The sequence below is a fragment of the Micropterus salmoides genome, unplaced genomic scaffold (genome assembly GCF_014851395.1).
Source record: "Micropterus salmoides isolate LMB-PRFRI ecotype aquatic unplaced genomic scaffold, ASM1485139v1 Ms_hic_scaffold_8, whole genome shotgun sequence".
Taxonomy (NCBI): Eukaryota; Metazoa; Chordata; class Actinopteri; order Centrarchiformes; family Centrarchidae; genus Micropterus; species Micropterus salmoides.
In genome coordinates, this window is record NW_024044570.1 from 38,231,296 (window position 1) to 38,253,602 (window position 22,307).

The 22,307-nt window shown below is 42.6% G+C and overlaps 1 protein-coding gene across 6 annotated transcripts in view; it reads right to left on the reverse strand.

Moving 5' to 3' along the window:
• LOC119894408 (A-kinase anchor protein 13-like) overlaps positions 1-22,307 on the reverse strand; it is a 184,601-nt gene that overhangs the window by 6,083 nt on the left and 156,211 nt on the right. For 4 of the 6 annotated variants that reach the window (XM_038707143.1, XM_038707144.1, XM_038707142.1 and 1 more), the window contains 15 exons: positions 22,092-22,212; positions 21,291-21,421; positions 21,095-21,171; positions 20,910-20,976; positions 20,583-20,697; positions 11,461-11,543; positions 11,173-11,364; positions 10,921-11,076; positions 10,671-10,741; positions 7,535-7,579; positions 6,379-6,429; positions 6,090-6,284; positions 5,627-5,908; positions 4,016-4,135; positions 3,666-3,885 (listed from right to left, as the gene is read on the reverse strand). In XM_038707143.1, the coding sequence (XP_038563071.1) occupies positions 3,666-3,885; positions 4,016-4,135; positions 5,627-5,908; positions 6,090-6,284; positions 6,379-6,429; positions 7,535-7,579; positions 10,671-10,741; positions 10,921-11,076; positions 11,173-11,364; positions 11,461-11,543; positions 20,583-20,697; positions 20,910-20,976; positions 21,095-21,171; positions 21,291-21,421; positions 22,092-22,212 (1,926 nt within the window). Of the gene's footprint in view, positions 1-3,665; positions 3,886-4,015; positions 4,136-5,626; positions 5,909-6,089; positions 6,285-6,378; positions 6,430-7,534; positions 7,580-10,670; positions 10,742-10,920; positions 11,077-11,172; positions 11,365-11,460; positions 11,544-20,582; positions 20,714-20,909; positions 20,977-21,094; positions 21,172-21,290; positions 21,422-22,091; positions 22,213-22,307 lie in introns of those variants that run through there. The other 2 variants (XM_038707141.1, XR_005442918.1) reach the window with 2 other exon arrangements.

Sequence of the window (22,307 nt, forward strand, 5' to 3'; positions counted from 1 at the left end):
CACCAGGATCCTGTTTGTGGATTTCAGCTCTGCTTTCAACACCATTATCTCAGCCCTGCTGCAGGACAAGCTCTCTCAGCTGAACATGCCTGACTCCACCTGCAGGTGGATCACTGGCTTCCTGACGGACAGGAAACAGCACGTGAAGATTCATACTTTTAACGCTATCGCAAGTCAAGTTTCATGTCGTTTTCTGAGTTTATAATGAGTGTCTATGGGACAGAATGTTGGCAGCTAGAGTGAGAGGGTCAACTGACAGTGGGAATTCACTTCAATATCTTCTTAAACATTTTTCTTCAACTCTCTGTATCTCACACAATATTCACTCTACATACAGAATTTTTTCACAAGTTGTTGGAAATCTTGTCCTGCTGTGATGTGTAACTTTGAAAGCCAACAGACTAACACAGCTGGCACAGTCAGCTTGAAGGTGAGAGCAGTCCCAGCCAACTGCCGCATAGACTTCCATACCGTTTCAGGAAAGAGGCAGAAATCTGGACATTTGAACATTGCTGCTGTGGACACAATTTTGACAGTAGATACACAAATCTGAGACATCATCTACATGAGAATCTTATCTCTCTTACTATATGTTTACGCTGGCTATGAGAGTTACGGTCTGTTCGGTCGGAGCAGGTGAAGCAGAGCTGTGCTTCAGGTTAAAACTCAACGAGACCAGGGCTGCTTCTCAATCTGCGTTCTTGTCTGTTCTTGTGTTCTTGTGAAACGTCAGTCACAGCCAAAGTACTGTTCCAATTCAAAAGTCCGCATCTAGCCAAGTACAGTCAAATACCCAGATGTGTTCTCACTCCGCCCGTTTTACCAAGCCTGCCCAGAATGCATTTCGCCGCCAAAAAGCGGAAATGTCGGACGAGAAAACTCAGAACTGTAAGTTAGAATACTGCTGTGTATCATATAGTAGTTTTAATATGTTTTTATGCAGGAATATAGTTGTTTAAACTACAAATATGTGGTTGATTTCTCAAAACAGAGCTGATGAAAATTTCTACGACCTTTTTGGGTCCGACTATCATCAAGTCCGCTGCTGTTCCAATGGCTGAATGACTGTGCGCTCCCGTTCCGGAGAGTTTTTACTCCCGAGCCAAACTTGCCAAGTCCGAGCTTGGTATTGAGAAACAGCCCAGCTGTCTAAGCCAGAAGTCAGACAGCTTTTACCATCACCATGGCAACCTTAGAATGCAGCCTCAGCACACAGCTGATTGAGATGATGTAATGATTTAATATGTAGACAACTCAGTGAACATGGCCCTTCACTACATTCTCCAACACCTGAAAGCTCTGCTGCAAGACAAGCTCTCCTAGCTGAGCATGCCTGACTCACCCTGCCGGTGCAGGTGCAGACTTACTGTCCAACAGGTACTAGCACGTGAAGCTGGGAAAACATGTTTCTGACTCCAGAACCATGAGCACTGATTCCCCTCAAGGATGTGTTGTGGTGGCAGCCCGGCTGATGGTGAGTGTCCTGTTTATTTCTCCTTTTTTTGCTTGTGATTCTGTTTTCCCCTGGTGTTTTCCTGTACTCTGCCTGCCTCCCTGTGTCTCCTCCCCTGCGTGTGCTCTCCCTCTCTCTCTCCCTCCGCTCCTGAGCCCAGCCAACGACCCGCACCTGCACCTCGTCAGCCACCTCCTCTGCCTGCCACACCAATCAGCCTCATCTCTGACAGTACTTCTACCCTGATTCCCCAATCAACCCCTGCTTGATCGCTGTTGCTCCTTACCCGGTGCCACTTTGCCACTCAAGCTCTAGTATTCTGCGTAATTTCTATTTCCCAGTACTCTGTTTTCCCCAGTGTCTAACCCTGTCTGTCTGTCCGCCTCCCCTCTGGTTCACTCACCTCCGTCCTCCGTTCCGTTACTTGGGCACGCCACCCTGCCCTTTCCGCTCGGACCTCTTCCACGGCGTCCTCCCGGCTCCTCCCCATGCCTCCTTACTTCCTCGGTCCCCAGTGTCCCAGGTTCCCTTGTCTCAGTCTCCTCGGTTCCCCGTACCGGTGTCTCCCCGGCGTCCGCCTCTCCCTCACCTTCACTGCCTTAACCCCTTTTCCCCCTTCAATAAAGCCTGTTCATCCCAAGTGTTGTATTTGGGTCCACTCTGTCCCCACAACATAACAGGATGCTTCCTTTCCCCTCTGCTCTCCTCCCTGTACACAAACAGCTACACCTCCAGTCACCAGACCCCAAGCTCATGAAGTGTGCAGATAACAGCACCCTCACTGGGCTCGTCTTTTGTGGGAATCATAAGCTTTCATACTGTCACATTCATACTAATTAACCATATGAAACTTTTCTACATTCTCTAAAGGTTACAGGTCAAATCTTCACAATACCTGGGACACATTTCTTCAACTTTTTGATGTCTTTCAGCTAAAAAGTACATTCATACCTAAAAACATTTATTAATGCAATTTGAAGTTTATTCAACTTTAAAATCTTATCCATATTATTTAGAACATTTACCATGTTTCCAAGTTTTCATAGTCCTTCAGCTGCTTCATGCAAATTAAAGTCAGCAATGCAGTTTAGCGTCAGCTTTTTAATAATCCTTAAAACCTTCCACATCTTTTATACATTTGTGCTATTCACGTCTTTTCAAGCCAGCAGTTCCGTTTAGCGCAAGCCCTTCAACATCCAGCATGCACACCGCAATTTCTTCAGAAATGACTTTTCTAGTTTTATTTCATATCATGCATATTGCATCTGGCTTATTGTTATTAATTGTTAATCGTTATTTTATATTTTTATATGTCAATTTATACATTTGTGTAGACAATATCATCTTCCGCTGCAATACGTCTACAACACAAATCCAGAGTAATACACATTTAAATATCTGCCACGTTGTTGTCTCTGCACATAGTTGTATTATTTTTCTCTATACTTTTATTACTTTATTTATTATTCTACTATATTGCATCTGTTTATTCATATGTATATATTTTGTACATTTATTTTTGCCAACTGTATGTTTGTCTATGTGTAGCACCTTATGACCACAGCAAATTCCTGGTACGTGTAAAATACTACTTTGCAATAAAGCTCACATGGCTCCAGATTTGCTTTGTACCTTTACATCATTTTTTGCAGGCTAAAATCATATTTGATTGACATAATCATTTTGGGCGGCAGTGGCTCGGAGGGGAAGAGAATACTTAGGTCGGTGGTTTGATCCCCGGCTCCCCTAGTCTGTATGTTGAAGTGCCCTTGGGCAAGATACTGAACCCCAAATTGCTCCCGGTGTGTGAATATGTGAATGTGTTTCTGTTTCTGGCCTCTGCTCATCAGTGCGTGAATGGATCAATGTAATGACTACAAAGCGATTTGAGTGGTTTTAAAGACTAGAAGACGCTATACAAATACGGAACATTTAATACCAGCTGTCGTTAGCAGGTGAAGTAATGTGGAAAGCCATATTGAGTATTTTATATATATAATACAGAATTTTGCACTGGATAATGTTACCAACTGGACACCCTAACCCTAACACTAGGATGACAGGATGAAAGCCAACTCTGTCTGTGTCATTGTGCAGTCAATTATTAACCCTTTATTTAACAGGCCCATACTGCCAAAAAGACGACCAAAGATATACAGATAGAATCCAGGTGAAGACCTGTTGATGTCAGGATAGAATGTATTCATCATACCTGTCTGTGTCTGCTCCCCTCCTTTCCCCTTCTTCTTCTTCTTCTTCTTGTCTTTGTTCTCTTTGGGTTTGGCCAGCTGGAGCAGTCTTGTGGGTAGTTGGGACTCCTTCTGTGCTCCCTGAGGCTTAGATGAGGAGAAGGGGTTAAAGTTTTTGCCCATCCTCTTAGATCCGATGCGGAGAAAAAGCTCTTTGGTTGGAGCAGAGGATGAGAGCTCCACCTGCAGTACATCCAGAAAGGGGAGAGTCCCTGTAGTTATAGACTCATGTCACGACCTACTAAACTGCAACTAACACACTGGTTTGTTCTCCCTCTCTGAATCATTTTCTACTGAGAGCTTTGTTTCTTACCTCTTTTGGCTGTTCTGCTGCTTCTTTTGAATCCAGATTCAGAGACCCGGAGCTGTGGAAAATTATGGAGTCTTCAGAGGTGGTGGAGGGAGTCCGCTGGTACTTCTGAAGCTGCTCCGACTGTAAATAATGCATAGACATGAGAGACATTAAGTCACAGTATATGAAGTGTTTAATCCAGCAGCCACACCCTTGTTGTGTTTCTATGTAGTGTCATGGAGTACCACAGATCTGGGTTCAGGATTATATGATATGCGCCTTAGAACACGAATCCACACTGACACAAAGACTTTCCTGAGTCAGTTGAATGCATTTGAAGAGCAACCTAACAGCAGCTGAAAATCTTTTGCTGACCCCAGTCGTTTGACTTGGACTTGACACAAATGTGTGTCAGTACACTGTGACATCACCCAACCACACTCAGCGAAACTGACTTGAAACTGGAAATGACATTACTGATTTCAGCCTGCTGTTAAGTTACTCATTACACCTATACCAGCACACTGAGCAACTGCATCTAGCAGGTATGCTCTTTAATAGCTAAAATAATGTCTCATTGTCAGGAACATTAATATCTGGTACTCAGTGATCAGCAATGTAATGAATCGGAGCACAAACAGTAAGTATGGAGAGGTCTGGCTGTGGAGGTCACTCTGCTGTGGACTACTCTGCAGATTTTTGGGGGGTTTTCAGTATACCTGGCAGGAAGTGCTTTGTTTAGTTTTGTGTTAGCTTTACTTGTAGCTAAAGTAACCGCTAACTACTGCTAACAGTAGCAGCAATTAGCTGGGAGTGTTGGTGTTTACACTGCTAGCACAGGAGCTTTGGACTGCCAGGAGGAGGAGGTTTTGAGGGTTATAAAGCTCCCAGTCCAGGTAATGGGGCCTCTTCGGTTAACTGAGATAAATAGCTAACGGCAGTTACAAAGCAAAGTTACACTTAGCAGCAGTTACTCTAAAGCTATCTGTCCATCTAGAAACTTACTTACAGTAATCGGGCCAAGCATACTACCTACTCTGGCCCCCAAAACACACGCACAGCATTGGGTGTATAAAGAGAACTGGTTACAGAGGATCATAGCCCCTCAGCAGGCTTCCTGGAAGTAGTCCAATCAGAAGAAAGTGAACATTTGGTAGGGGTGCCATAAAGAGACAGGAGCTGAAACACCTTGTTTGTTGTAGCTACATCCAAACAAAGCCTAAATAAAGTGAAGAATGCCATTATCTTGAAACAAACATGGCTTGTGATTTCGACTAATGAATTTCAGAATCTGACAGTACTATTTATGCTCCAACTGTGGACAAAGGCTAAAAATAATATGTTGTGTAATTAGCCGCTGTTTTCGGCTGATTAGTCCAGTGAAGAAATGCAAAGCCTGACTCCTGTCAGCTGTTACTGTGACACAAGTTACAGCTTTAATTCATTGTAGTTGTCTGGCAATGTCAGCCAGTCCTGAGCAAATTTCACACAGTGTCGACCAGAGAGCAGCTCTAATCAGAGGAGCAGAGGGACCTGCATGGGTGGACTCTGACTACAGCTATTGACTAACAACCTTCATTAGCCTGTCTGCATCATAAACTCTACATGGGGAGAAACCCCCCAGACTCAGACCTGGTCTCTCTTCATGGCTTCCAGGCTGTCTGTATCTCTCCTCAGAGCCTCCGTGTCTCTTTCTAGCCTCCTACGGGCCTCCCTCAGCATCTCCAGCTCTCTCTGGTACTCCTCTTTCTTCCTCTGCAGCATCTCTCGGTCCTCCGTCAGCTCCCGATGCTTCCTCCTGGTCTCGTCCTCCTCCACCCTCAGCCTCTCCTCCCGCTCTGCCAGACCTTTCTCCTTCAACTCCCATACCTTTTCTCTCCTTCTCTTTTCTTCCTGGTGTGCAGCCTGCTGTTTCTGAAACAAACCATAAAGATAATACATTGAGTGCAAGACTACATGGGTTAAGTGTGGGGCTGGATTAAATGTAGGGTACAGAGAATCCATATCTAATGAACAAGGCAGTCAAAAAAAGCTGACTGCAGCCATGATACATTAAGTGAAAAGAAGACAGACTGAAGCAGCAGTGAAAGTGAACCTGCAGGCTGGCTGCCTCTTGTCTCTGTCTCTCCACACTCCTGTGTTTCTCCTGCTCAATGAGGGAGGAGGGTCGTGATGAGGAAGAGGATGAGAGCGAGGAAGAGAATGAGTGTCTGGAGGAGTTAGCGGTGAGCTGGTCGGTCAGGGCCTGCCGCTGGTCCTCGATAAATGAGTCCTGCTGGACCACTACAGCCTAGAGGCAAGAAGGAGGTTGGGACGAATTAGAATGAAAGTGAAACGTAACCACGGCCTGTATATGGTGTCTTTACTGCTGGTGTTTGTGGTACCTGCAGTGAAATCAGCAGGTCGTGAAGATATGTCACACTGTGCTTGACCTGCTGGAGAAACACAGCATGAAATTACATTGAGGTTTTATCACTGATAGTTTGAACGTTGAAAGTGCAACCATTTGATGTGGACAAATTTGTCACACTATGATATTATGTTATAAACAAGTCTTGTAAAATAATGATATCTAACTGATGATGTGTGTTTCTGCGAGAAAATCAATACTTAACACTAAAGACTGGATGGTGCCATATTTATTACGTAGAGGTAGTGTTTAATGAATAGCTTCAGAACATACAAATGATCAGAGGATGCTAAAAAGCTCAAGCAGTAAGATGGTGTTGCTGATGTAGCACCAGAGATGCTCAAAAGTACAGTATTTGGTCAAGTCTCAAGTCTTTGAGCTAGAGACCAAGTCAAGTCTCAAGTCACTCGTGGTTATAATGAATGTTGTATCACCTGCTGCGTTCATTCCAGGCTGCTTATAAAACTGCATAGCTATAAGGAATTCTGTAACTGTAACCTGTTTTTCACTTACAGAGCACAACCATGTAATGTGCAATGCAACTAAAGACAGCTTATTAACTACTGTAAGTCAACACACCCCCGGACTCTCAAATCCAGTGTAATGTTACTAAATAAAACTATAACATTACATGATCAACCTGTTTTTCACTTACAGAGTTTAACCATGTAGTGCATCTACAACTAATAACAGCTTATAAACCACTGTAAATCAAGCCTATTTTGCATTCAGTGCTTCTTTTGTTTGTTGTATTTGTGGTATTTGTTTGTTTTTTGTATGAAGTTTTACAGCCAAAGTTTATGATGAATGGCAAAGCAGCTGCCGGTCAACATGTTTGTTGTCCTCTCTCACGTGTGGCCATGTGCAGCAGATACGTAGTATGTGTTACCTAGGTAACACAACCTATAGGTAACGCAGGGAGGGGAATAACACCAAGCTCATCAGACGTTTCCTAAAAATAAACAATGTTCACGAGTCCGAGTCAAGTCTGAAGTCACTGTGTGTGCGACTTAAGTGCAAATCAAGTCTTAGTTTCCCCATCTTTGTGTAGCACAACGTTAACCTGCAGTGAGGGTTGTAAACAGACCAGTGGGTGGGGCTCGGCTGAAACAAGAAACCCACAAACTCACCTCATTGTATCTCTTCAGGAATATCTGTAGGCTGGCAGTGGCTCCCTGAGGTACACGCGCGCGCACACACACACACACACAGACACAGACACACACACACACACACACACACACACACACACACACACTTCAAATTAACATTTACAGCCATGCTGCTATATGAACAGTTTCAGGCAGAGAGTCTGCATGGACTTTGAACAGCAGTGAATACTGAAAAAGGCACAGAGGAACAGATGGGACTTTGCTGAAGATGAAGTATGGAGAGTGAAGTTGAAAATTACACAACAATGTTGTCTTTATCTGCTGCTGAGACACACTTAGACTCTGGTTTTACTCTAGCAGATCCTGAGATCACCATTACACTTTCAAGACTATATTCTATATAATTTTGCTACCTTTATTTTCAACTGCCACATGTATACTGTGTATCACAGTCAATGGTATTAGTAATGGCATTTGTACTGGGACCAACTGGAAGCGCCAATGTTATCTTAGCATGTACGTAGCTAGCTTCATGCAAGACCAACATAACTACTTGATAGCATATTGTTTATATCAATAACACTGACATAGCTAAAATGCTTTGCCTGCATACTATAACCACAAAAACTGCACTTGGCTCATGGTCATTAGACCTCCACCTTCCTTTTTAAATACAGTCAACAAGTTATTTCTACGAGTGAGGGATCAGGAACATGAGCTCATTTTAAGTGTTAGAAAGTGATTTATGGTGTTGAAGTCCAAACCACTCTAAGACTGTCCAGCCATGCTAACAGCTTTGTGAGGATGCACTTAGTCAGGATGGTGCTTTGAGATTAATGCTAACATCAGCATTCTAAGATATCTATTCTACATTATACACTAATCTATCCGGTTCATCTGCTCTGTGCAGCTTGATACTGCTTCAATCAAAAAAAGACTCAACATGTATTCTCCGCAGAGCAGAGCAGAGATATACTCTACAGCTTGCATCCTGATGTGATGCAACACCTGAGCTTTTTGGACAAATAAATACCCAAAGTCGCCACGGATTCTGCTCAATATAAAGCCGTTTACAAGCGGGAGGAGCTCAGAGTTAATCTCTTTTATTAAATTAACTTTATAATTTTAATTTAGGGGATTAAAAAGTGCATCTAACTTCACTCACGCTCCTCAACCTGTCTGTTGCAGGGAGGCCAGGGCCCCAGACGGTGACCATTTTTTCAAAATGTGCAAGTTAAAATTTCATATGGTTGCATTCGTGCGACTGCAAGGTGGTCATTAGCAGCTCTACAGTGCGACTGTTTCATTCGCAAAATGCCCCTAAAGAGCGAGCACACTGTGCTAGTTAATACTGCAACCTAACCCTGCCGCAGTTCAAAACATAGTATGACTGGTCACTCGTCAATGTGTTTTCGTCAACCAACCAATCACAGCTTGGATGGGAAGGGACATTAAAAAAATTGACATGCTACAGCAAACTTACAAAAGTTGAACTCGTTCTGTATAAATTGTTCTGATTACTGACCATGTAGAGCATTTTTCTTGCACAAGGATTAAATTAATAGAAACTAGCCACTAAAATGTCTATGAAGATTCTCAGTCATCCAGGTCATAGTTATCCAACGAAGGTTAAAGTCAAGGGCAACTGGACTGGGTTGAAGATACTGGAATGCGTTTCGTCCCTCATCCAAAGGACTTCTTCAGTTCTGACTGACTGGCAAGGAAACTCAGCTATTTAACCTCAGTGGGGTCGTTTGCCAGGGTCATTGATACTGCTGGTTCGTTAGTGTTCCTGGTTGCTGTAACGACAGTCGTTTTGCCGTGCCCATTTGCGAAACCCATAAAACATGAAAATTTTTGCCCTGCCTGATATATGTGCAACGTTTTCGAGTATGTTTAGGCCCACAAAACTGAGGTGACTTTGCAGAAAAAAGAAAGAAAAAAGAAAGAAAAATTGGGCAAGCCCTCGCACGTGTAGCGCGTTGAGGTGTGAGCTCTGACAGTGTGGCTGTGAATTTACCAGGGGCTTCAGTCTTCCTGTGTCCTGTTTGTGGCGGTACATAGCACTTCGCACTACGACTTTAACTGAACATGTAGATGTGTTTGGGGTGGGACTGTTATCAACCATGTAAAGTTTGGTGCTGATGCGAGCATGTACACTGAAGTTACAACTTCTTTCATGGCAAATCATCGTTTTTGGACGCCATGTCACGGGCACAACGTTCCACGAAAACTCACAGTTTGTACAAACCTTTAATCATCAATGGCTTTAGATATAGGGAAAATCTGAAGTTGGTCGGACTAAATCTCTAGGAGAAGTTCGTTAAAGTGTATAGTAAATCAAAAAATGACCATAAAATTCAAAATGGCCAACTTCCTGTTGGGTTTAGGGCATCGCTCCAAGAGGTTTTTCTGTACATGATCCATGTGCCACAAAAATTTCATAAATGTAGGTAAAACGCGCCGTGGGGAGCTTCCTGTTGCCAGCAGGTGGCGTTATGACTATGGGTGAATGTTGGCATGTGGATGTGTTCAGGGCGGGAATCTTATAGTACATTCCAAATTTGGATTTGATTAGATTACATCAACTTCTTGTTTTTTGACCAATCATCGATTTTGGACACCACACCACGGCCATGCCGTTCCACGAAAACTCACCGTTTGTACAACTTTTAATCGTCAATGGGTTTAGACTGCACAGCGAATATTTGAAGTCGATCGGACTAAATCCCTAGGAGGAGTTTGTTAAAGTAAAAAGTGTTTAAATCACCAAAAATTACCATTAAATCCAAAATGGCTGACTTCCTGTTAGGTTTAGGCAATGGCTCCAAGAGGCTTTTTTGTGCATCTGGACATGATACACCTACCACAGAAATTTCGTACACATAGGTTAAACTTAGTCCAGGGGCTGCTCTGTAGGGGGCGCTAGCGAGCCATTTTGCCACACCCATGCACGAAACCCATAAAATGCTAAATTTTTCGCCACTCCAGAATTTTGTGCAAAGTTTGGTGGGTTTTGAGTTGCGAGTACGCACGGTTCATGCTTGGGCCCTAATAAAATCCCTACAGTTTCAATAGGGACCTCACACGTTTTGTGCTTGGGATTGATTAATGGATGGAGACACATATATAGACAACACACACACACACACACCTTCTTCAATATGCTGTCTGACTCAGTCCTGCGGAGGTCCAGTGAGTCATCCCCCTCTTCCTTCTCTCCATCTGAAGACAGAGAAGAAAAGAGGAATGGGAAGGAATGAAGGAGTTTAGAAGTGAGTCAGGTTTTGCCAAAGATAAAGAAAATCAGTCCTCAAAGGAAACTGAAAAAAGTTTCATTACTCAAAACTGAACAACAGACAAGGTTTTTAAACGTGTTTAAAAAGCATGTGCATGTGTCTTACTCTTGCTACTGTTCATCTGATGACTGTCGAAGCCTCCGAACGTCTCAGCTCTCCTGGGCAAAGAGACCGGTCCCACACTGCCTCCTGTCAGGCCAACTGCAAGACTGCATTCTGCTCCACCAACACCACTATTGACTAAAGCCTGCAGGGTCTCCACTGGAGAGAGATGGAAAATATTATTCACAATACTCAACTGTTTTATCTGATATCTATGGGACAGACACTATGATTTAATCTCAGAACCCTGCTCACATTCCTTCAGGGCATCCTTTATGATTGGCTCCCCCTTTGTGACATCATCAGGCGTTGCCCTGAATAACATCCGTTCCTTGACTGGTGGGTTTATATCATCAGGGGCGATATTACAGTCGCCCAGCTCTCTGAAGATGTGGACCTTCTCCTCCAATAATGAGATGATCTGCTCATCTTTCCTTCGTAGAATCTCTGGAATAAAACACGAATGAATAAATGACACCAATGCAAGGACGTAGTTTGGTGAATAGAACAGAATACAATATAACAGTAGACGTGGGTGGTCACCTCGTATCTCCTTTGCTCTGTTCTCCTGCAGCCGCCTGTCCTCTTCTGTCTCACTGGGAACTCCCTCATCCACGTCTTTCTCCCTGTCAACATACGAATATACACCCAGTGTAATCCAATATTATCCAACAAGTTTTATTCTCCATCCATCCAAACAAATTTAAGACCTGCATCTCTGAACGGTGATATTCAAAGAACTTTAATTAAAATTGCTTCAGTGCATCATGTCAGCTGGGAGAATCTGACACTTGAAGATGTGGACGTGAGAGGACCAAAGGCCCACTGCTCCGATATACAGGTGCTGGTCATATAATTAGAATATCATCAAAAAGTTGATTTATTTTGGTAATTCCATTCAAAAAGTGAAACTTGGATATTATATTCATTCATTACACACAGACTGATATATTTCAAATGTTTATTTCATTTAATTGTGATGATTAAAACTGACAACTCATGAAAATCCCAAATTCAGTATCTCCGAAAATTAGAATATTACTTAAGACCAATACAAAAAAAGAATTTTTTGAAATGTTGGCCAACTGAAAAGTATGAACATGAAAAGTATGAGCATGTACAGCACTCCATACTTAGTTGGGGCTCCTTTTGCCTGAATTACTGCAGCAATGCGGCGTGGCATGGAGTCGATCAGTCTGTGGCCCTGCTCAGGTGTTATGAGAGCCCAGGTTGCTCTGATAGTGGCCTTCAGCTCTTCTACATTGTTGGGTCTGGCGTATCGCATCTTCCTCTTCACAATACCCCATAGATTTTCTATAGGGTTAAGGTCAGGTGATTTTGCTGGCCAATTAAGAACAGGGATACCATGGTCCTTAAACCAGGTACTGGTAGCTTTGGCACTGTGTGCAGGTGCAAAGTCCTGTTGGAAAATGAAATCTGCATCTCCATAAAGTTGGTCAGCAGCAGGAAGCATGAAGTGCTCTAAAACTTCCTGGTAGACGGCTGCGTTGACCTTGGACCTCAGAAAACACAGTGGACCAACACCAGCAGATGAAAAGACTAGAAAGGCGCTATACAAGTACGGAGCATTTACATTTACATGGCACCCCAAACCATCACTGACTGTGGAAACTTTACACTGGACTTCAAGCAACGTGGATTCTGTGCCTCTCCTCTCTTCCTACAGACTCTGGGACCTTGATTTCCAAAGGAAATGCAAAATGTACTTTCATCAGAGAACATAACTTTGGACCCCTCAGCAGCAGTCCAGTCCTTTTTGTTTTTAGCCCAGGCGAGACGCTTCTGACGCTGTGTCTTGTTCAAGAGTGGCTTGACACAAGGAATGTGAAAACTGAAACCCATGTCTTGCATACGTCTGTGCGTGGTGGTTCTTGAAGCACTGACTCCAGCTGCAGTCCACTCTTTGTGAATCTCCCCCACATTTTTGAATGGGTTTTGTTTCACAATCCTCTCCAGGGTGCGGTTATCCCTATTGCTTGTACACTTTATTCTACCACATCTTTTCCTTCCCTTTGCCTCTCTATTAATGTGCTTGGACACAGAGCTCTGTGAACAGCCAGCCTTTAGCAATGACCTTTTGTGTCTTGCCCTCCTTGTGCAAGGTGTCAATGGTCGTCTTTTGGACAGCTGTCAAGTCAGCAGTATTCCCCATGATTGTGTAGCCTACAGAACTAGACTGAGAGACCATTTAAAGGCCTTTGCACGTGTTTTGAGTTAATCAGCTGATTAGAGTGTGGCACCAGGTGTCTTCAATATTAAACACTTGAAATATATCAGTCTGTGTGGAATGAATGTATACATTATACAAGTTTCACTTTTTGAATGGAATTACTGAAATAAATCAACTTTTTGATGATATTCTCATTATATGACCAGCACCTGTGTGTGTGTGTGTGTGTGTGTGTGTGTGTGTGTGTGTGTGTATATATAGTAAAATTTTATTTCACTTTGTATTTACACCCATACATCCACACACACACACACACACACACACACACATCCATTCCATTAGTCACAATAATTCATAGCAAGCCGTTGAGAGATTTCCTGTATGCTGCTGAACTTTAAAGTTTAGCTATTATATTGCATTTACTGCCTCGCCTCCTGGGGAAAGAAAAGTTCTTAACATTATTGATCAGGGGCTGCCAATGACTGGAAAATATTTCCGTTGAACCTCTTATGGAGAATTTGATCTTCACCAACAACAAGATACTGTATCAAGCAACCATGAGGTAGGTGATGGGGGTAAAGACTTTTTCCATAGTAAGAGTATTTTCCGACATTCCATTAAGGTGAATGAGATCATATCTGCTTGTTTTAAGGATAAATTTCCTCCAGCTTCAGGAATACCAAAAATAGAACCATCCCTAAAGATTGCTATTATTTTCTCTAATATTACTGAAAGACGGCACTGAAATAAGACTTCCAGTACTCCCTCAGACTAGGACATGTCCAAAACATATGAGTTACATTACAAGTAGCCTGGGAGCACCTGTCACAGGTGTCTTCCATATGTGGGTATATCTTGGATAGTTTAGATTTGCTATAGTGTGCCCTCTGAACAATTTTGAATTGTATGAGTTGAAATTTTGCACAAGATGAGCAAGATTTGTTTCCTTCAACGCCTTAGTCCACAAATTGTCAGATATGATCATGCTGAGTTCTGTCTCCAATTCTGTCTTAATCTTCATCAAAGCCAAGGGCGCATATGGAGCTGAGAGATCATATAAGAATGAGTTATGACGCCTAGTCATTTTTGTCACTGGCAAAAGATTATCTATCCCTGAAGGGGGTGAGACATTTGGGAAAGAAGGTGTGTTTGATTTAAAGAAATGCCGAATCTGAAAACACCTGAAAAGGTCAGTGTTAAAGGCAGTACGCAACTGATCCAAACTGGGGAATATACAATCATCTGTCTTTCTCAAAAAAAAGATTCTGGCATCAATCTTCTCAGATTTAAATGTATTATTATTATTACACATTGGGGTATTAACTGGAATACGTAGCCAGATTTCTAAAGAGGAAATAACTCTCTCTCTCTCTCTCTCTCTCTCTCTCTTTTGAATTGAATTGAACTATTGGGTTATCTGCGTTGCTTGGGTGTAAGCCTATATCAAAGCTTTCAAGGAAGAAGAATAGCATGAATGGGATTCCAGTTGGCACCGCTGAGTATCAGGCAGGGGTGGACTGGAACAAAAATTCAGCCTTGGTACTGTATCCACACCAGCCCACACATTCCCACTCACGAACACACATTCACTACATTTGTGTACAGATTTATAACATTTAATGTATGTGACTGCCACACAATGCTCAATAGTTTTTAAAGAGCACACGTTTATAACAAATTTACACATACAATGGCTGTCAATCTGAGTATGTTGTAGAGTCTTTCTGCTGTTACTGTCTTTCTCTACTGCAGAGTTATTACAAACATTTGTGTGTCACTGTTCTCTTCCTACCTCTGCCACCCTCCTCCCTGTCTCTGCTAGGCCTACAGTAGCATCCTTCCTCACAGCACTGGTACTAGAAGACATGGGGTCTTTGACTGTACTGATTCCAGCAACATCCTAGTTCATGAAGATCTAAAGGATCCTATACTGTGTATAGGATGCACCTGCACCTGTGTGTTCACTGTTGCTTTACCTTGTCCGTGCTTGTAAAATATCCACCCTGGCTGTGTCTTATAACGTAATAGATAGCATCCCTCTCAGTATTTTTCTGCAAAATGCTTAAATTGGTTGCCAAATATCCTTGGGCCTATGTGGGGGATTTGACTGGCCCACCCCAAATGGCATTTGCCAGAATTGTCAGATAGCCAATCCGCTCCTGGTATCAGTGTGAAAGGCCCACTGTGTATTTTTGAAGATCTTCTTTAATTTTTGTCAGAAATTTGTTGTTAAACAGGAGTGAAAAGTTTGAAACGTTAATTCCTAAATATTAAAATTTTGTTGGGGATAGAGTGAATGGCAGATCTGACTGCACAAGGTCCCCTACCAACTGACGGATGGGGAAGAGGTCACTTTTCCCTATATTTAGCTTGAATGTGCCAAAGATCTTGAAAGTGTACAGAATGATTGGGACGCCCTTTTCAGGTCTAAGACATAAAGTAGCAGATTGTAGCAGATCATAGTAGCCTTGGGACAGCCTTGGCTTGTTCCCTGCAATAGAGGGAGGACGATATGATGAACATTTGGCTAGGTAAGTATTACTGATATGGCAGCTTAGAGTGGGCAGCAGACTGTCTTTCATCAGGGATTCATTAAAGATGTTTAACAACAGAGGGGTAAGCTGTTTGGAGAACTTAAAATAAAATCTACAGAGAAGCCATCGGGCCCTAAAGACTTTCCACTGTGCATTGATGTAATGACTTTGGTTATCTCAGCTTTATTTTGTGGAGTATCCAGATTGTTTCATCTTCAGTTGATAGGTTTGGGATATTTTAATTAGAAAGGAAATTTAGCATTTTTAAATTGTCACTTGGTGATTCATAGAGCTGGGAATAGAAAGACCTAAAAGTGTCACTTATCCCTGCCGGGTCAGTTATTATTTCACCTGAGATGTTTTCTATTTGAGTGATCAGTTGTGAAGCTAACTTGTCTTTTAGCTGATTTGCAAGGAGGCGCCCTGCTTTTTCCCCGTTTTCATATAAGATGCCACGTGTTTTGAGTAATAATGTCTCCTGCTCTGTTGTTGATAAATTCCATTCGCCTTTCAGCTTTTTCTTTTAAAGATCTTTAGATGGGTTCAGTGCAGGTTTATCTAAGTCTGTTAGTGGTTTCAGTAGTTCTTGTTGTCATTCTTTTCTTGGCAGAATATATGCAGAATATGAAATTATCTTGCCTCTAAGAAGTGCCTTAAGGGTCTCCAAGAGCAAACTGGGACTAGTGTTTCTAGGAACAGATCTATAGATTAAGTAATACAGATGCAAAACTGAGATTCAAGGATCTGAAGGAACTGAAACAAGGATCATACCATTTTGGAGATATGGGAGTGCTCAATGTCTGATTTTACATAGAACCAGTTTTCTCCCAATAAGTTAATATACAGCCTGTTAAAATATACATTTCAACGTTTAATGCTGTAAATAAACATGTAAAAAGAAAAAAAGTTTTTAAAGTGCGTAAATAAATCCAAAATTACAATCCTAACCCTGGGTTGTCAGTGCGCGTGTGTAGGCGTAGCGTCTATGTATGTAGTGGCAGAAGAGGAACACTTGCTGAAGAGAGAAGAGACGGAGCTCCAGCTTCACTGGTGTTGTGCCCCCCGGCTCGCAATCTCCGTGCACAAAAACACACATGGGCATATAGGCAGGGCTTGACGATTCTGATTCGACTATGTAAATCCTTAGTCGGGGACAGCCCTAGTTCATAGAATCTGATAAAGTCTGTGCCATTTTAGAGGGGGTTTTGTTTTGTGGTTTGATTTGTGGGGGGGACTCTACCACAGTTTTCAAGTCTCCTCCATCCATAGATGGTCAGTGTGTAAATTTGGTATTGATGAAAGGATTTTCTTCATGATGTCTTCGTCGTTGTGGTTATGGGCATACACGTTTACTAAAACCACTGGATGCTGACATTAAGTGCCAGCTACAATTATGTAGCTCCCATTATTGTGGAAAATGGATTTAACAGGATTAAAAGGAACATTTTTCTCATTCAATATTGCCGCCCGTCTTGTTTTAATTTCAGACCTAGAATGAAAGATTGAGCTTATCCAAGGTCGGTTTAGTCACTGATGGTTGACATTCTGTAAATGAGTCTGTAATAACGTCTGTTTTAAGATATTTAGGTGGGAAAGTATCCTTGTAAACTGTAAGACCTGCTCCCTTATTTACATTACTGTTATTAGTGTTAGTCTTATGGACAGGTGCTGAAATCTAAGAGGCTGTGGCATATGGAGTGGACCCATACATATTTGTAGACTGAAACTGACAGGAGAGCGGGAAAACCAACCAAACAAAAAAAAACTAGAAATATACAATCCCAAAGGAGAAACTGGAGCCCCCTATCCAATTCCTCACCCACCCACCTACACTTCCTCCCCCTATGTCCACTCCTATGTCCCCCAATAGTCAGAGAGATCGGGAAGGGAGAAGGGAAAGAGAGAGAAAGAGAGAGAGAGAGAGAGAGAGAGAGAGAGAGAGCAGGCCGCACCAGCGCCCTGCCCCCAAAAAGTTACAGAACAATTTCTGTAATAAAGAAACTACCGAGAACTAATTACAGATTATTTGGCATTTCACCGTATTGTGTGTACAGTGCCTTGCACTGTTTGCACGCCCAATTTTTCAGTTTTGTATTTGTTAAAAAGGTTTGAAATATCCAATAAATTTCGTTCCACTTCATAATTGTGTCCCACTTGTTGTTGATTCTTCACAAAAAATTACAGTTTTATATCTTTATGTTTGAAGCCTGAAACGTGGCAAAAGGTCGAAAACTTCAAGGGGGCCGAATACTTTCGCAAGGCACTGTATTTCTGGTTATACCCATAAAACATAACGGCCATATTCATAACTTAAACAACGCAAGGATTCCTTGATGATATTAATTATAATTAAAAAGGCATTTGGGAACGACTTACTAGTGATTCTACCACACATTTATACTCACCAAAGAAGGTTAAAATCAAGGGCAACTGGACTTGGCTGAAGATACTAAAAGAGGTTTTGTCCCTCATCTAAGAGACTTCTTCCGTTCTGAAATGACTAGTAGGGTACAGCTATTTAACCTCTGTGGTGCCGTTTGCCAAGATCATCGATACACAGCCTTCCTTTCTTGGATGGTGAGGTTACTAGGGGGGCCTTCACATTAGAAAGGGGTGCCGATACCTTTAGCCTGAGTTATTCTGCTTCTGTTAATGAGGTCCACTATAGGTAGCTGCTCTGGTGTCATGGCAAAGTTAATCCTTTGGCCAAAACGTCTTGCTCTGGTTGGGTGAGTTCCCTATCTGACAGATTTTTTCACCCATCTGTTATCGGTTTCCCGCACTGTAGGGTTGGGAGTATCAGGAAAACTGAGGAGGATTTTCAACCAACACCACATCCCAGTGTTTTTTAAACCCAAGAACACGCTAAGACAGAGGCTGGTCCACCCCAAAAACTGCACCCCCAAGCACAAGAAAAGCAATCTAGTGTATGCAGTCCAATACAGTGAGGAATGCACAGACCTGTACATTGGGGAGACTAAACAACCACTACACAAACGCATGGCTCAACACAGAAGGGCCAACTCCTCAGGTCAAGACTCTGCAGTCTACTTACATTTGAAGGACAGAGGACACTCGTTTGAGGACCACCAGGTGCACATTTTAGACAGAGAAGATGGATGGTTTGAAAGAGGTGTCAAGGAAGCCATCTACATCCGGGTCGAGAAGCCATCATTGAACAGGGGAGGGGGTCTACGCCACCACTTATCCCCCACTTACAATGCTGTCCTTTCATCACTTCCCAGGAAACTGAACAAATGCAACCTATTGGCCTCAGGTGAAGATACCAACGATGGTCGTTCAGACTTGGCCACGGGTAGTCCTAACAACCATGACGACTGTCATTACAACAACCAGGAACACTAACAAACCAGCAGTATCGATGATCTTGGCAAATGACCCCACAGAGGTTAAATAACTGAGTTTCCCGACTAGTCATTTCAGAACTGAAGAAGTCTCTTGGATGAGGGATGAAACGTCTTCTAGTATCTTCAACCAAGTCCGGTTGCCCTTGATTTTACCCTTCTTTGGATAACTATGACCTGGATGAGAGGGATGTGGATGTATTTAGTGATGGCACCTGACAGTTAAAGCAAAGAATGTGCATGTCCTTTTAGGCCGCTTTCCTTGTCGTTTCACTGTAAATTAACCACCCAGTCTGCCTTGTGCAGGGGCTCAACAAATGAGCTGTAGCTGTCCAAACGAGTAAAGGGTCCAGGGTCTGACCAGACTGTTCAAAGACACGAAAATAAAAATAATGTCAAGAAGAATACACCCAGTCGTGATGCAGCTCGTTATTTCACCATCAGAGAACAATGTAGCCTGTATATAAAAAGAAAATGAAAAAGTCTATGGTCTCAGGGTACCATGTCAATACAGCTGTATGGATCTGTCCATTATAGTCCGTGCGCCGTGCTGTTGCTATTTATTTCCTTCAGAAGAAGGAACATGAGAAGCTCAAAAAATACCAATGGCTGAAAGAGGAGCTAGAAAGATGTTGAAAGCAAGAGTAACAGTGGTGCCAGTGGTAATCGGAGCACTGGGTCCGTGGATGTTGCTGTCGCTTGCGATTACCACATCTGACACTACTGTAATGTCTGGTCGGTTAGCCATCAAATCTGTTAGTGAGCACTTCTCCTTTGCCGAGATAATCCATCCACCTCACAGGTGTGGCATGCTGCTGATCAGACAGCATGGGGATTGCACAGGTGTGCCATAGTAAAAGGCCACTCGAAAATGTGCAGTTTCACTGTATTGGGTGGGTCAATACACAGCAATACACATGCTGCTATGCAGATGCACATGGTAGCTCCGCTTTAATCTTGAGAAGCTGCAGACTCTATATTCATTCAACTTACCATGTAATTTTCCAGCTAAACTGAGGCTTATTGTTGACCCTTCTCTAACTCTCTCTCTTGCCTGCCATTCACCGGTCTTGTGTAAAGTTTAGCATGCATGCCATGCGGCCGACACCTGCATGCACGTCGCGGTTCCTCGCGGGCCTATTTCAAGTAGCGGATGTTTAAAAATGATAAAATATTGTTTGTGAAAATCCAGCTAGGTGAGAACAACTCGGCACAACACTGGTGAAGCTGGGGCTCTGTCTCTTCAGCAAGTGTTCCTCTTCCGCCACTACATACATGCGCACTGACGACCCAGGTTAGGGTTACAATTTTGGATTTATTTACGCACACATTTATACAGAATTAAACGTTGAAATGTATATTGTAATGGGCTGTATATTAACTTATTGGGGACCCTTACGTTGAGGACCCCCATATTGCCAAAGTGGCATGATCCTTGTTTCGCTGCGAAATGGAGCCTGATTCGACTGTAAATCTCACAGTCGAATCAGGCTCCGCCCATCGAAGCATTGAATCTTCGACTATTTGGGGTCAGCCTTAGAGTGTGTGTGTGTGTGTGTGTGTGTGTGTCCTCACATGCAGTGCATAGCGTCCTGTATAATGGCCATCCATGTGTTGCGCTCGTCCTTGCTGCTGGCCAACACCTCCACCATCTCTGGTCTTTCTATACCAGCTGTGATCAGAAAGAGACCTGCAGGTGACAAAACCTGTTCCACATCAGCTCAGTCTTCATTTACCCAATTCACTGATTCATTTCAAACAGGTACTGTCTGAAAATCCACAGTGAACAATTGAGTGTTTTAAAGTTGAAGCAATTGATTTAATTCTGTGTAATTCTATGAAAGCAAGAAAAATAAAATCACAATACAAATGCAACAAAGTAGAGAAATGACAATGACTGACCTCGCTCCTCATTAGCCACTTCTCTGACAATCAGACCCTGTAAAGAGACGACTGTAGAGCGCTGATCCTGAGAACAAACAGATCCAAATCAAACTGAATCTTCATGAAAATGTAGATGGATGGATTATATACTGTATATTTAAATTTAATATAAAACAAATCCAGTTTTGAATTGTGCTACTTACCAATGAGGCAAAGACATATTTCTGGTCTTTTTCCTGAAGAAAGACCAACACGTCAGTCAGGAGCATGGCGTGGACATCTGCAATGCGAAAAGCAAGGATTATGACAACATCCTGTCTGCTGTCTGAGTGGCATCATTTACACACATTTTCATTTATTTAAACAATGAATGCACTTGAATGAGACTGCATCTTGAACCTTTGAGTCGTCCAGCAGAGTTTTTCAGCTGCAGTGCTCCATCATGCAGCAGCTTCCTCCCTCTGATCAGGTCCTCTTTAGCAAACATCTGACCGCTCTTCATCCTCATGATAGACTTGCTGTCGGTGCGACTGGAGATCACAGAAAACATTTCATGTTAACCTTTTAGAACCTTGTCTACTCAGCCACAGAAGTGCACTGGTTAACCCATTTTGGACTGAGAATAAAGCTCTAGCTGATCCAGCTTCACTCTCCTTTCCTCTGGAAGCTGCTGTTATTCTTCCAACTTAAAGGGCCAATATGTAGTTTTCAGTGGCCAGTAACTGTGCGGTTTTTAGATTGCAACCAGGGGTGTGCTCATACAGGTGCTCAAACTCATGAGCAAGCAGAATCCGACACACATATACACACTAACCAGAGACAGCTTCACACAACATGCTGGAAACTCAGGTAAACTCTTACTGCTATATTATAGAGATGTTTTTATCAGTTTGGCATTGAATTAATCCATTATTATTGCACAATAACGTACATTGATTGAATTCAGCCAACATCTCAGCATTAGCTCGCCTGCTGGCTTCTGTTTATGTATATTTTACCGGAGGCTCAGCACTGTCAGCACAGCTAAATGTATTGAATGATAATGAAATGAAGAATTATTTTTGTTGGGTGAATTTAAGAGCCCCAGAACAGAAAACAGAATTTTTCTCTTATGCCCTGAGTTGATACATGAGTTGTGATTGAGGTTGTCCATCATTTGGGCCAATAAACAGTATGTAGCTTCTAGTCAAACTGGCGTACCTGTAGACCTCCCTCAGTCTCTGTTTCTTCTCCTGCTCGTTGACTTTACTGTCCACAGCTGTGATCAGCTCCTTCACACAGCGCAGTGCTTCACAGACACAGTTGTGGTCTTCATCAGAGTCTGTCAGATCAGAGAGGTACCACATAAAACATGGCTTCACTATTCCTCTTATCTTGTTGCATTATCCCGTGGGCCACTATTCCACCTACACTGTA